At 38.8% G+C, this 13,891-nt stretch overlaps 1 protein-coding gene across 1 annotated transcript in view; it reads left to right on the top strand.

The window, feature by feature from the left end:
- Positions 1 to 13,891, top strand: part of shisa9a (shisa family member 9a) — a 134,458-nt gene that overhangs the window by 106,613 nt on the left and 13,954 nt on the right. Inside the window, exon 3 of the mRNA XM_061967308.1 lies at positions 9,974 to 10,207. Within this exon, the coding sequence (XP_061823292.1) occupies positions 9,974 to 10,207 (234 nt within the window). The remainder of the gene's footprint in view (positions 1 to 9,973; positions 10,208 to 13,891) is intronic.

Here is a 13,891-nt window from a genome sequence, read left to right as displayed (position 1 = left end):
AGTATGTGCAAGGAAAATTGGTTGTTCCCCCTCGTTGTCCATTTTGGCCTTTTCTATAAAAAAAAAATAACCAAAGCAGTTGCTTGACCCCAGTGATAGGCAACGTATGAAAAATGCAATCAAATGCTTAGAAAAAGGATCTGCGCGTCCTCATTTGTCCCCTTCCTTAGCACATTTTCCTATCCTACAATTCCAACTTTTCAGATTTGTATAAATGTATACTACTTGATGTGGATCAGGAGGTCTGTGTTCTTTTAACTTATCCCTGCTACTCCTAAATCTTGTGAACGGGCTGGTGTGAGAACATCGAAGAGATTTCCATGAGATCTTTTGAATTCCTTGCCTCAGAACCTTAGGAAGTTTGCGTGTATTAAAGCATGTGCAAACCTAATAGCACCCATAAAGCTGATCTACTCTACAATAGACAATTACATCTTTTAAATGAGCAAAATAGGAGCACAATCCATTTAGCGTGTCTATTTTTATGAGAATGCAAAATATATGCTAATTATTAGAATGCCCACAATATTGGAAAGAGGAGATGCAAATATTATCGTTTAGTACTCACAATGTGATTGATCAAGACTGAAACTGTTCTGTGGCCACTGTTTCAGTTTATATTTACTACGTCTAGATAGTAGATACTTTGCACACGCTATTTAGCGCGTCTCTGAGCTCTTAGTAATTAGACCCTAAGTATGACAATTTGCCAGGGACCGTTATTTACTACATAGTTTTTTTTCCTGGAAATGGCAGTCATAAAGTGTTTTCGTTCTAAAAATTGTCATAATCCAGGCTGTATGAAAATAGATGGTGGCGCTGCAAACACAGACAATGTAATAAGATTCCTCCATCGGCGTACGTGTCAAAAAATTGTTTTATATCAGAAATAAAAATATATTAGACATATTGTCTATTCAGCAATATCATTTTATAGGTGCTGGGTGACCTAAGGGACTGATTGAAATGAATTCAGTTGATTTGTGTATGTGTCTGCTTGTATTTTTCTTATGTCATATGTGTCATTATCCCACATGACAGGTTTGGACTCTCGTTCTTATTCTGTTTCCACTATTATTTCCTGCATGGAAACTCTTATTTTGTTATTTCTAGTTCCTGTTTTTCACCATATGTTGCATCTTCCTTACCTGTTCATGATTGGCAATCAGGACACATCTGTTCCTGGTTGCCAATCGGGACGCTTTATATGCCAATCCTGTCCTGTGTACCCAATAGTAGCTGTCTCTGAGCTTCCTGTGCATTTCCCCTCTGCACTCTTTCCATGGTTTTGTCATTAAGTACATTTTAACATGCTGCTATGTCTACTGTCTCTGCATGCTAGAACAACAGACATTTTTTTTTATTGGCGAAATATTATCTGTATATTTCTAATGCATCCTATATGAAGAACTTTTCAATATGCATATTATTGCGGCTGGATCAATCATTTCAGACTCACCATCACAACACCGGCGCCTTTCAGAGAGCATCTTTGGCGTGCAGCTTAGCTACTATATACCCCAGAAAAAAGGGTTTATACTATATTTGTATGCTGCATATTCCACAGTAAAAAAAAGCATAGGTTGGACTATTAGACTGTGTGATGTAATGATTGTGGAGAGAAATGAGTTTCCCATTGGTGACAGCCGGTATAGTACACACAAAAACCTCATTTAAATAGGGCAGTCTGTGCCACTTTTGCATTCGTTATCAGTTGTCTCAGTCGCAGTCTTTGTAGATCAGGGCTATTCAACTACATAATGAAGAGGGTCGCAATGTCAAGAGCCCAAAGGCTCAGGGGCCAGGCATCGAAATGTGGATGTTTCGTCAGAAAGTGTCTCCGCAGGTTATATTTCTTTGAGATTGTGTTTACTCATTTACAAAGTAAACACATCGGCTTTCACACTGCACTGTCAATAAATTAATAATTCCGCCCTCTCTACTCGCTTCCAGCGTGTGCAGCTGGTTAACCGTTCCTTCTTTTGAATGATTTCCTTCCTTACTTTTGTTTCTTTACACTTCTTTCTTCATTTAGGTTTGCAAGACTGAAAACAAAGATAAAATAAAAAAGTATAACAACCATTGTGTATTTTACATGAATAATGTCCTTTGTGTATTTTACAATTTACCTAAATAAAATGGGATTAGTAACACTAAATTGGCCGTAGTGTGTGAATGTGAGTGTGAATGTTGTCTGTCTATCTGTGTTGGCCTTGTGATGAGGTGGCGATTTGTCCAGGGTGTACCCCGCCTTCCGCCCAAATGCAGCTGAGATAGGCTCCAGCACCCCCCGCGACCCCAAAAGGGACAAGCGGTAGAAAATGGATGGATGGATGGAAAATGGGATTAGTGTTAATATGTTCACACAAACTACACTTGTTTGCACATATAGAAATTACACAACATTCACACACCAAACATTGTGTGTGACTTATCACAATTATCGTTGCCGCCCTCAGCTGGTCAAATTTAGCACTACATATATTAAACAAGGTTTGATTGTTACTCCCAGACAAAAAACAACACGACCACGACTACAAAAAACATCACAAAGTCAGCAAATTCAATACAAAACAAACTAAATATATTTATGCACAATATTTACTTACAAATGTGAATAAATTGAGAACAGGAAGTGAACAAAAGTTTTAGCAACTGTGATGTGAAAGAAAAGAGGTAGGATTAAATAAACTCGGCTTCTTCCTACTCCTTTTCGAACATGTTGAAAAGAGAAACTGGAAATTGTGATGTATCATGTTGTATGCATGCATGTTCGAAATAAACTCAAACTCAACTCAACTCAACTGAAATGTTTGACCAAGTTTCGTGAGGAAGCTTACACGCTGCTTGTCCGTCGCTTTAAAGGTCCGCCAGAAAACAATGACTTGAGCACTTGCTTGCGGCAGAACATTCATACTTTGTTCTCCAGTCGTTGTTAAAAAGTTAAATGTTTGCAATTTTTTTAAATTAGAGATAAATGCGTTAAAATGTAATATCGGAAATAATCGGTATCGTTTTTTTTTATTATCGGTATCGTTTTTTTTTTTTTTTTTTTTTTTTTTTTTTTTTAGTAAATCAACATAAAAAACACTTACAATAGTGCACCAACCCAAAAAAACCTCCCTCCCCCATTTACACTTATTCACACTCATTCGCACAAAAGGGTTGTTTCTTTTTGTTTTAGTATTCTGGTTCCTACATTATATATCAACATATATCAATACAGTCTGCAAGGGATACAGTCCGTAAGCACACATGATTGTGCGTGCTGCTGGTCCACTAATAGTACTAACCTTTAACAGTTAATTTTACTCATTTTCATTAATTACTAGTTTTTATGTAACTGTTTTTATATTGTTTTACTTTATTTTTTATTCAAGAAAATGTTTTTAATTTATTTATCTTATTTTATTTTATTATTTTTTTTAAAAAGTACCTTATCTTCACCATACCCGGTTGTCCAAATTAGGCATAATAATGTGTTAATTCCACGACTGTATATATCGGTTGATATCGGTATCGGTTGAAATCGGTATCGGTAATTAAAGAGTTGGACAATATCGGAATATCGGATATCCGCAAAAAGCCATTATCGGACATCCCTAATTGAAATGTTTTTCCAGGGATGAATGAATAGTCTACTCACCCCTCTGCTGCTTCACTGTGACACATAAGCCTTGTACTCCATACATGAACCACCCTAGTTTGAATGGTTTCATCAAGTTCGGTGGGCCAAATTAAAAACTTTGGTGGGACGGATGTGGCCTGCGGGCCGCCAGTTGAGTAGCCCTGTTGTAGATCAACCGCAGCACACCCACTAATAACACTCACAATTTTCTACTTTGCACACGCTATTTAGCGCGTGTTTTTGAGCTCTTAGTGATTAGACCCTAAGTATGACAATTCGCCAGGGACCGTTATTTAGTACGGCGGTTTGTTTTTTTTCCTAGAAATGGCAGCCATAAAGTGTTTTTGTTGTAAGAATTGTCATAATCTGGGTAAAGCAGCAATTAGAAGATTTGTGTTTTGTTTGCTGGGAAGCTGAAGACCTGATCACTGCTTGTCTGCTCTCGCCCTTTCACGGACAGCTGTTCAACGCCGGATTCCCCCAAATGTCATTCAAAGTGTTCCGATGTCCAGTTCCTCCTTTCTGTTTGCGGATAACCATTAGATTCAAGATTCAAGATTCAAGATTGTTTATTGTCATATGCACAGTTAAACAGACAGTTTTCTGTACAATGAAAATCTTACTTTGCTAGTCCACCCTTCAACAAGTCACACGGTACTTAGCTAAAAATAAAAAATAAAAATAAAAATGTATATACAGGGTACAGTAAGTAACATAACATTATTGCACATTCTGATTGATAGTCAACAGTATAAATATGGAGGTGACATTTGGTCACAGCAGCAGTTAAAGTGTCTTTAGTGATCAAAGGTGAAAAGTGTCTACAGTGATAGTTCACAGTTCGGGGGTGTTCATGGTAGCTGTCTTTTGTTAAAAAAGACACAAAAGTAAAACGCGGGGGAGAGGGGGAGCTAGCATTCACAAGTTAGCATTCACAAGCCTGATGGCCTGTGGGTAGAAACTGTTTGTCAGTCTCGTAGTCCTGGATTTCAGGCTCCTGTATCGTCTGCCTGATGGTAGGAGGCTGAAGAGACTGTACTGGGGGTGTGTACTGTCCTTTATGATGTTGTGTGCTCTCCTGGTGGCCCTGGTAGAGTACATGTCCTGTAGTGAGGGGAAGGCTGCTCCTGATATGTATTGAGCAGTTTTAATCACTCGCTGGAGTGCCTTCCTGTCATAGCAGTGCAGTTTCCATACCAGACCGTGACTGAGCTGGTACGGACACTCTCAACCGTACTTCTATAGAAGTTGCTGAGAATTTTGGGTGGAATGCCAAATTTTCTCAGCCTTCTTAGGAAGTACAGTCACTGCTGGGCTTTCTTTATTGTTTGTTGGGTGTTGTAATCCCAGGTGAGGTCCTCGCTGATGTGGGTCCCAAGGAATTTAAAGGTTTTCACCGTGTCCACCTATGTCCCCCTTATGTACAGAGGTGTGTAGTGGGTACTCCTTCTCGTAACTAACTTAGGTGGGCGTTTCTATGAGGCATCAAGGCTTGGGACGATGCCTGCAACATGTTTAAAAAAAGCTAGCACAAGTGGCAAAAAAGACTGAGAAAGTTGAGGAATGCTCATCAAACACTTATTTGGAACATCCCACAAGTGAACAGACTAATTGGGAACAGGTGGGTGCCATGATTGGGTATAAAGAATGCTTCCATGAAATGCTCAGTCATTCACAAACAAGGATGGGGCGAGGGTCACCACTTTGTGAACACATGCGTGAGCAAATTGTCCAACAGTTAAAGAACAACATTTCTCAATGAGCTATTGCAAGGAATTTAGGGATTTCACCATCTACGGTCCGTAATATCACCAAAAGTTTCAGAGAATCTGGAGAAATCATTGCACGTAAGCTATGATATTACGGACCTTCAAAAAGCGACATCAGTGTGTAAAGGATATCACCACATGGGTTCAGGAACATTTCAGAAAACCACTATCGGTAACTACAGTTGGTCGCTACATCTGTTAGTGCAAGTTAAAACTCTACTGTGAAAAGTGAAAGCCATTTATCAACAACACCCAGAAACGCCGCCGGCTTTGCTGGGCCCGAGCTCATCTAAGATGGACTGATGCAAAGTGGAAAAGTGTTCTGTAGTCTGACGAGTCCACATTTCAAATTGTTTTTGGAAACTGTGGATGTTGTGTCTTCGGAACGAAGAGAAAAAGAACCATCCGGATTGTTATATGCACAAAGTTCAAAAGCCAGCATCTGTGATGGTATAGGGGTGTATTAGTGCCCGAGGCATGGGTAACTTACACATCTGTGAAGGCACCATTAATTCTGAAAGGTACATACAGGTTTTGGGGCAACATATGTTGCCATCCAAGCAACGTTATTTCATCAAGACAATGCCAAGACACATTCTGCACGTGTTACAACAGCGTGGCTTCATAGTAAAAGAGTGCAGGTACTAGACTGGCCTGCCTGTAGTCCAGACCTGTCTCCCATTGAAAATGTGTGGCGCATTATGGAGCCTAAAATACCACAACAGAGACCCCCGGACTGTTGAACAACTTAAGCTGTACATCAAGCAAGAATGGGAAAGAATTCCACCTGAGAAGCTTAAAACATGTGTCTCCTCAGTTCCCAAACGTTTACAGAGTGTTGTTAAAAGGAAAGGCCATGTAACACAGTGGTAAAAATGCCCCTGTGCCAACTTTTTTGCAATGTGTTGCTGCCATTAAATTCTAAATTAATGATTATTTGCACAAAAAAAATATGTTTCTCAGTTTGAACATTAAATATCTTGTCTTTGCAGTCTATTCAATTGAATATAAGTTAAAAAGGATTTGCAAATCATTGTATTCTGTTTTTATTTACAAATTACACAACGTGCCAACTTCACTGGTTTTGGGTTTTGTACTACATGCACAATTTTATGGAGTATTTTATTCAAATGAATATTCATGTAATGCCTAAATGGAATCCAATGGCATTTCGCTGAAATGAGCAGGATAGTGTCCCTTTAAGCTGAGCCTATATGGGGGAATGTTTGAAAATTAGCTTGAATTTAATCACATTAGGGATTGAATGGAAGTAACCTCACCAATATCTTTTAGGCAGGTTTAAGCGTCTCCTGTCATGCCTCAACAATGTTTTGTCTTGATCATATAGAGGAGAAAATCAATATTGATAGGTTGCAGAAACACTTCAGTCACCTAAGTTTGACAATATTACAAGTACAATTTCATTTTTATGTTTTATGACTTTGCCTTGTCATTCTCCGTTTTTCCTTGTACGCATCTTTATCTTGCTCCTTTATTATTATCAAGTGGTGCTGTCAGATTGCTTTTAACACAATGTACTGTGCAAGGATACTTTCACCAGCCGTTCACAGGACTTTACAATTATCGCTCAGGCTTTCAGACAGCAGAACAAAGCCGAAGTGAAACATTCCCACGTTTATGGTGACATTTGGCTGTGCTTTGCAAGATTGTCCATCCCCGCCTCTCTCAAATGTGAATGTCTGTAACTTTGCTCAGTGTGTTATCTTACCAACTGGTTTTGGCATCATCGAGAGGACGCTTAGCTTTTTGGCACTACTGTGTTGCGTAACTTAAGTGTGGAGGAAAGCGGATCAATTAAGTACAGCAAACAATCGCAATAAGAAAACCTTATTGCTGCAAAATGTGAAGTTTACTCAGTTATTGCAGGTAAACAGAAAAATGGTTGTATATGCTATGGTAAGGTTAAAGTTAAAGTTAAAGTCCCAATGATTGTCACACACACACCCAGCTATGATATTACGGACCTTCGATCCCTCAGGCGGTACTGCATCAAAAAGCGACATCAGTGTGTAAAGGATATCACCACATGGGCTCAGGAACACTTCAGAAAACCACTGTCAGTAACTACAGTTGGTCGCAACATCTGTAAGAGCAAGTTAAAACTCTACTATGCAAAGCGAAAGCCCTTTATCAACAACACCCAGAAACACCGCCAGCTTCGTTGGGCCCGAGCTCATCTAAGACGGAATGATGCAAAGTGTAAAAATGTCCTGTGGTCTGACGAGTCCACATTTCAAATTGTGTGGTGAAATTATCCTCTGCATTTGACCCATCCCCATGTTCACCCCCTGGGAGGTGAGGGGAGCAGTGAGCAGCAGTGGTGTCCGCGCTCGGGAATCATTTGGTTATTTAACCCCCAATTCCAACCCTTGATGCTAAGTGCCAAGCAGGGAGGCAATTGTCCCATTTTTTTCTTTTGGTATGACTCATTTGAACTCACAACCTCCCAGTCTCAGGGCGGGCACTCTAACCACTAGGCCACTGAACTGGTGAGGTAATTAAAATAATTAACAGTAATAAATGGTGACATTAGAACTTGGTCCTGAAATATTGTATGTTTATTTTATTTAGTCCTATTCTTTTATGGGCTAATACCATGTTAGCACCACGACGAGTTAGAATGCTCAGAAGCACTCACTATCTTCTTCTGATCTTAAGCTGTGAGAGGGATATAAGCATGCTATGTAGGATTACATCTATGGTGTCCAAAAGTCAAAGCATGAGGGGGCCATTGTGATACATATTGTTTTTTTATTTAAAAGAGCTAAAAAAAGACCTATCTAAAGGCAACAGGGATGTACTGATTACCAGTAAAATTGCAGACTCTTGGCATGACCGTTTCAAATGTTATTTATTGTAAAACTGTGATTGATTACGGCACTTCTTTAAACTTTAAACACGATGATACTGCTCATTTTCAACGAGAAGAAGCTAGCATGCTGATTGTCTAAATAGGTACATTTTGAACACGTTCAACAATACCGCAGTAATAAAGATATCTTTGATCATTTTGGTCTCATACATACATACTTTGTGTCAGCTTTGTGTTGTCGGTGTGAAAACATATTTAGTTATTAGTATCAACATTTCAACTTTTTCTCATTACATCTTTTTTTTTTTTTCCTTTCTTTTTTACTGTTGTTGGTGTATTTTATTTCGACAATACACTGAGGGCTAAGAAAGCTTGAGCTTTGGGCATGCTTGGATTTCATGCTGTGATGCATTACCTAGTATTAAAGATGTACTTCGTCACAAAGCCGTTTTCAGGATTCAAGACTACTAAATTTGCAATAAATATTCTGGACTGTGTGAATTCATCAGCCGATGGGGGAGAAGATCAAGTTTCTGTTTGTGGTTACCCTAAAAATAGGATTTAAATAGTTAACATTTACATTACTCTCTGCGAGAGGAGGGCAAACTACCAAGTTTGCTATCAAACAATTGAATGATTCTGTGATTTTTGCCAAATTTGTTGGTCAGGATTATGATCAAAACAAACACTTATTTTTACATAAATTACAATGCAACAAAATCAACAAAATCTTAAAATCATTCTCTTTTATTTCATAAAATGCTCACTGCATTGAATCGATTGCAACTCAACTGTTCAGATTATTATACCAGGCGTGTTGCCTCTTATTTGAGCAGTTTAAGCGTACACACTTAGCAGTCATCTGAGAGGATGGTGCAAGATGGTGCAAGTATTTCCCCCCATTCCCAGACAACAATGGCTCGCTTTATTCTGGTGCAAACGACAGTTAAAAAAAACTAAATTTTTTATAAGATTTATTTAAAAAAAACAACTTTTTTAGGCCGTCTCCATGCAACCAGAATCGCATTTCTTATTCATCCCGATTTCTAAATTATTATTATTTTTTTTAATATATGGTAATACATAAAGAAAGAAAGAAAGTAGTAATTAAAAAAAATAAAAAATAAAATATATATATATATATATATATATATATATATATATATATATATATATATATATATATATATAAAAACTATATTTTTATAAGAATGAATTTTTTAAAATATATTTCTTAGGCCGTCTCCATGCAACCAGAATCGCAATTCTTATTCATCCCAATTCTAAATCGATTTATGATTTTTAGAAATTGATCTAAAAAAAATATTATCATTATCAATATTATTTTTATAAGAATACATTTTTAAAAATACTTCATGCCATTTCCATGCAACCAGAAGTAGCTTGTTCAACCTGTAACCCGTTTTGGAAAACGTTTTGTTATAATTATTATACCAAATAACCCATTGCGAGAACCACGTTGAATCAAGAATCGATTCTGAATTGAATCGTCACCCCAGGAATCGGATCGATTTATTAGGTGCGCAAAGATTCACACCCCTAGTTGTTACAATAGAGCGAGACCTGTTTCCGACCGCTGTTGGGCTGGCAAATGCCTTTTCTGTCCCATGTAAGCATATAACTGCATGTATTTTTATGAATACCCACACAATAACATTTCATGTTCTTGCTTGCTGAAACGTACCTCCTACCTGATGCTTACTCTTGTGTTCTGGTCCACAGAGGGCGGTCAGATGAACAACAACCTAGGATCGGCGTCAAACATGATCCAACAGCACCCGTATCCTGCTCTCGGTCAGCTGGCTCATGTGTATGAACATCAACAACATCAACAACAACAACAACAACATCAACAACATCAACAGCAGCAGCAACAACAACAACAACAACAACAACAGCAGCAGCAGCAACATCAAAACAAGGATTTCAACAAGTACGCCTCCCTGAAGGCAGTGGGTAGGTGTCAAACATCCTAATACAGTTTTGAGATTGGGCAGCATTCTTGGTGTAGTCTTATGGTTATGCCAGCTGTTGTGTGAGAGGGCATTACTGCCTTGTCACACGCATGGTTGGCAATTACTCTTCATAAAACACACAACAGATGTTGCGTTTTTGCCACAAATTGCTTGTCTTATAATATTGCTTCAATCTAGATTCAAATATGCGACTTGCTGGTCAGGGGAGAGAACAACGTGAAGGCGATGTAGCAGATTTGTACACAGATTTGACAGATGTTATTGATCGTGGCACCAAAGCTGACACGCTGTAAAACACAAAGTGGCTGTTTATCAAGCTGTGCAACGGCCTCACACACTCAGTGCGCCCGCATACCAATTTAGCCGATTTGAATGCCGTTTGGCCAGCTTGTACGCTATTGGCTGAGGCGGCACGATATCCCAACTCTTTTATACTACAATGCTTATACAAATATCCGCCATACCCATATAAGGGAAATCAAATGCACTGATTATTTATTAATGCATTTCTGCCTGCAAAGCAAGTAATATATACAGCCGCGATCAAAAGTTTACGTACACTTGTAAAGAACAATGTCATGGCTATCTTGAGTTTCCAATCATTTCTACAACTCTTATTTTTTTGTGATAGAGTGATTGGAGCACGTACTTGTTGGTCACAAAACACATTCATAAAGTTTGGTTCTTTTATGAATTTATTATGGGTCTACTGAAAATGTAACCAAATCTACTGGGTCCAAAGTATACATACAGGAATGTTAAAAGCCTATTGAAATGCAATTTTCTTATTTAAACGGGGATAGCAGGTCCATTCTATGTGTCACACTTGATCATTTCGCAATATTGCCATATTTTTGCTGAAAAGATTTAGTAGAGAACATCGACGATAAAGTTCGCAACTTTTGGTCGCTGATAAAAAAGCCTTGCCTGTACCGGAAGTAGCAGACGAGTAGTGTGACGTCACAGGTTGTGGAGCTCCTCACATCTGCACATTGTTTACAATCATGGCCACCAGCAGCGAGAGCGATTCGGTCCGAGAAAGCGACGATTTCCCCATTAATTTGAAAGATTGAATGAAAGATTTGTGGATGAGGAAAGTGAGAGTGAAGGACTAGAGGGCAGTGGGAGCGATTCAGATAGGGAAGATGCTGTGAGAGATGGGTGGGACCTGATATTCAGCTGGGTATGACTAAAAGAGTAAATAAACACAAGACATATATATATATATATATATATATATACTCTATTAGCCACAACACAACCAGGCTTGTATTTAATATGCCACAAATGAATCCCGCATAACAAACACCTCCCCCCTCCCGTCCATATAACCCGCCAATACAACTCAAACACCTGCACAACACACTCAATCCCACAGCCCAAAGTACCATTCACCTCCCCAAAGTTCATTCAGCACATATAATTCCCCAAAGTCCGCAAAGTTACGTACGTGACATGCACATAGCGGCACGCACATACGGGCAATCCATCAAATGTTTGGAAGCCGCAGCGTACTCACAGTACCGCGTCTGTGTATCCAACTCAAAGTCCTCCTGGTAAGAGTCTCTGTTGCCCCAGTTCTCCACAGGCCAATGGTAAAGCTTGACGGTCATCTTTTGGGAATGTAAACAATGAAACACCGGCTGTGTTTGTGTTGCTGCAGTCGGCCGCAATACACTGCTTCCCACCTACAGCTTTCTTCTTTGCTGTCTCCATTGTTCATTGAACAAATTGCAAAATATTCACCAACACAGATGTCCAGAATACTGTGGAATTTTGCGATGAAAACAGACGACTTAATAGCTAGCCACCATGCTGTCCCAAAATGTCCTCTACAATCCGTGACGTCACGCGCGGACGTCATCATACCGAAACGTTTTCAGCAGGATATTTCGACGCAAAATTTAAAATTGCACTTTAGTAAGCTAACCCGGCCGTATTGGCATGTGTTGCAATGTTAAGATTTCATCATTGATATATAAACTATTAGTCTGCGTGGTCGGTAGTAGTGGGTTTCAGTAAACCTTTAATATTTGGTTACATGTCCCTTGGCAAGTTTCACTGCAATAAGGCGCTTTTAGTAGCCATCCACAAGCTTCTGGTTGAATTTTTGACCACTCCTCTTGACAAAATTGGTGCAGTTCAGCTAAATGTGTTGGTTTTCTGACATGGACTTGTTTCTTTAGCATTGTCCACACGTTTAAGTCAGGACTTTGGGAAGGCCATTATAAAACTTTAATTCTAGCCTGATTTAGCCATTCCTTTACCACTTTTCACGTGTGTTTGGGGTCATTGTCCTGTTGGAACACCAAACTGCGCCCAAGACCCAACCTCCGGGCTGATGATTTTAGTTTGTCCTTAAGAAATTGGAGGTAATCCTCCTTTTTCATTGTTCCATTTACTCTCTATAAATCATCAGTTCCATTGGCAGCAAAACAGGAACAGAGCATAATACTACCACCACCATGCTTGACGGTAGGAATTGGTGTTCCTGCGATTAAAGGCCTCACCTTTTCTCCTCCCAACATATTGCTGGGTATTGTGGCCGAACAGCTCAATTTGTATTTCTTCTGACCACAGAACGTTCCTCCTGAAGGCCTTATCTTTGTCCATGTGATGTCAGATGAAACAAAAATTACAACCAATGACATGTAACCAAATATTAATATTGCTGTTAGTATACTTTTGGTTACATTTTCAGTAGACCCATAATAAATTCATAAAAGAACCAAACTTCATGAATGTTTTTTGTGACCAACAAGTATGTGCTCCAATCACTCTCACAAAAGAATAAGAGTTGTAGAAATTATTGGAAACTCAAGACAGCCATGTCATTATGTTCTTTACAAGTGTATGTAGACTTTTGATCACGACTGTACACACAATTATTGTGTAATAATTGGATTATTTAGTTTTCAGGCCGCCGATACGTTTCATGAACAAGATCACCCTTGGCCATGTCTGAAATGGTTGAGTATATTTGCAGTCTAATAATCGACAATCAGGCCGTGTAACACACTATATTGGCATGGCTTCAACAGTGTTTGATTAGAAAAAGGCTGAACTCCCTAAGCTATCAATGATATAGATAAATGTCAGCCTCTCAAAATGAGTCTTTCTTAAAGTCAATATCAAAGAGAGGCACGATTCCAATCTTGACAATACATTAAAGTGAGGACTTGGTGAAAGCACCCTCTTTCTCAGGGTTTTTGTTAGACTGTATGAAAAATCCCATAATGTTGGATAATTTGACATCCATCACTGTGACTGATGTGCATTGGCTAAAGTGCCTCCTTACAATCAGGTAGGGACGCTTTTCTAGCAGATTTTATTTAGTACTGTTAGTTTATTTAAAGGAATCAGATTTTTCTATATTTAAAACACTTTATTTTGGTTTACATAACATGTAATGGTGGTGCTTTGGTCTAAATGTAGCATAGATTATGTCTTCAGCACCGCTTTCTGACTGTCTCTTCAGAATGCACCGTTTTGTTTTCGACTTTCTCCACCCCGTCAGCCATATTGTACTTTAAAGCACTTACATATGGAGTCCACTGACCCATGTAAGTCATAACTGTACTCTACTTTTTATTAGGAAAGGCAAGTGTCCCACAATAAGAGAACATAGAGAAAAAGAAACAACTCATTGACTGCGACTTTGGAC

The sequence above is a fragment of the Nerophis lumbriciformis genome, linkage group LG11 (assembly GCF_033978685.3).
Source record: "Nerophis lumbriciformis linkage group LG11, RoL_Nlum_v2.1, whole genome shotgun sequence".
Lineage (NCBI taxonomy): Eukaryota > Metazoa > Chordata > Actinopteri > Syngnathiformes > Syngnathidae > Nerophis > Nerophis lumbriciformis.
Note: the sequence above shows the minus strand (reverse complement) of the source record. Positions and strands in the feature narration are given on the sequence as shown.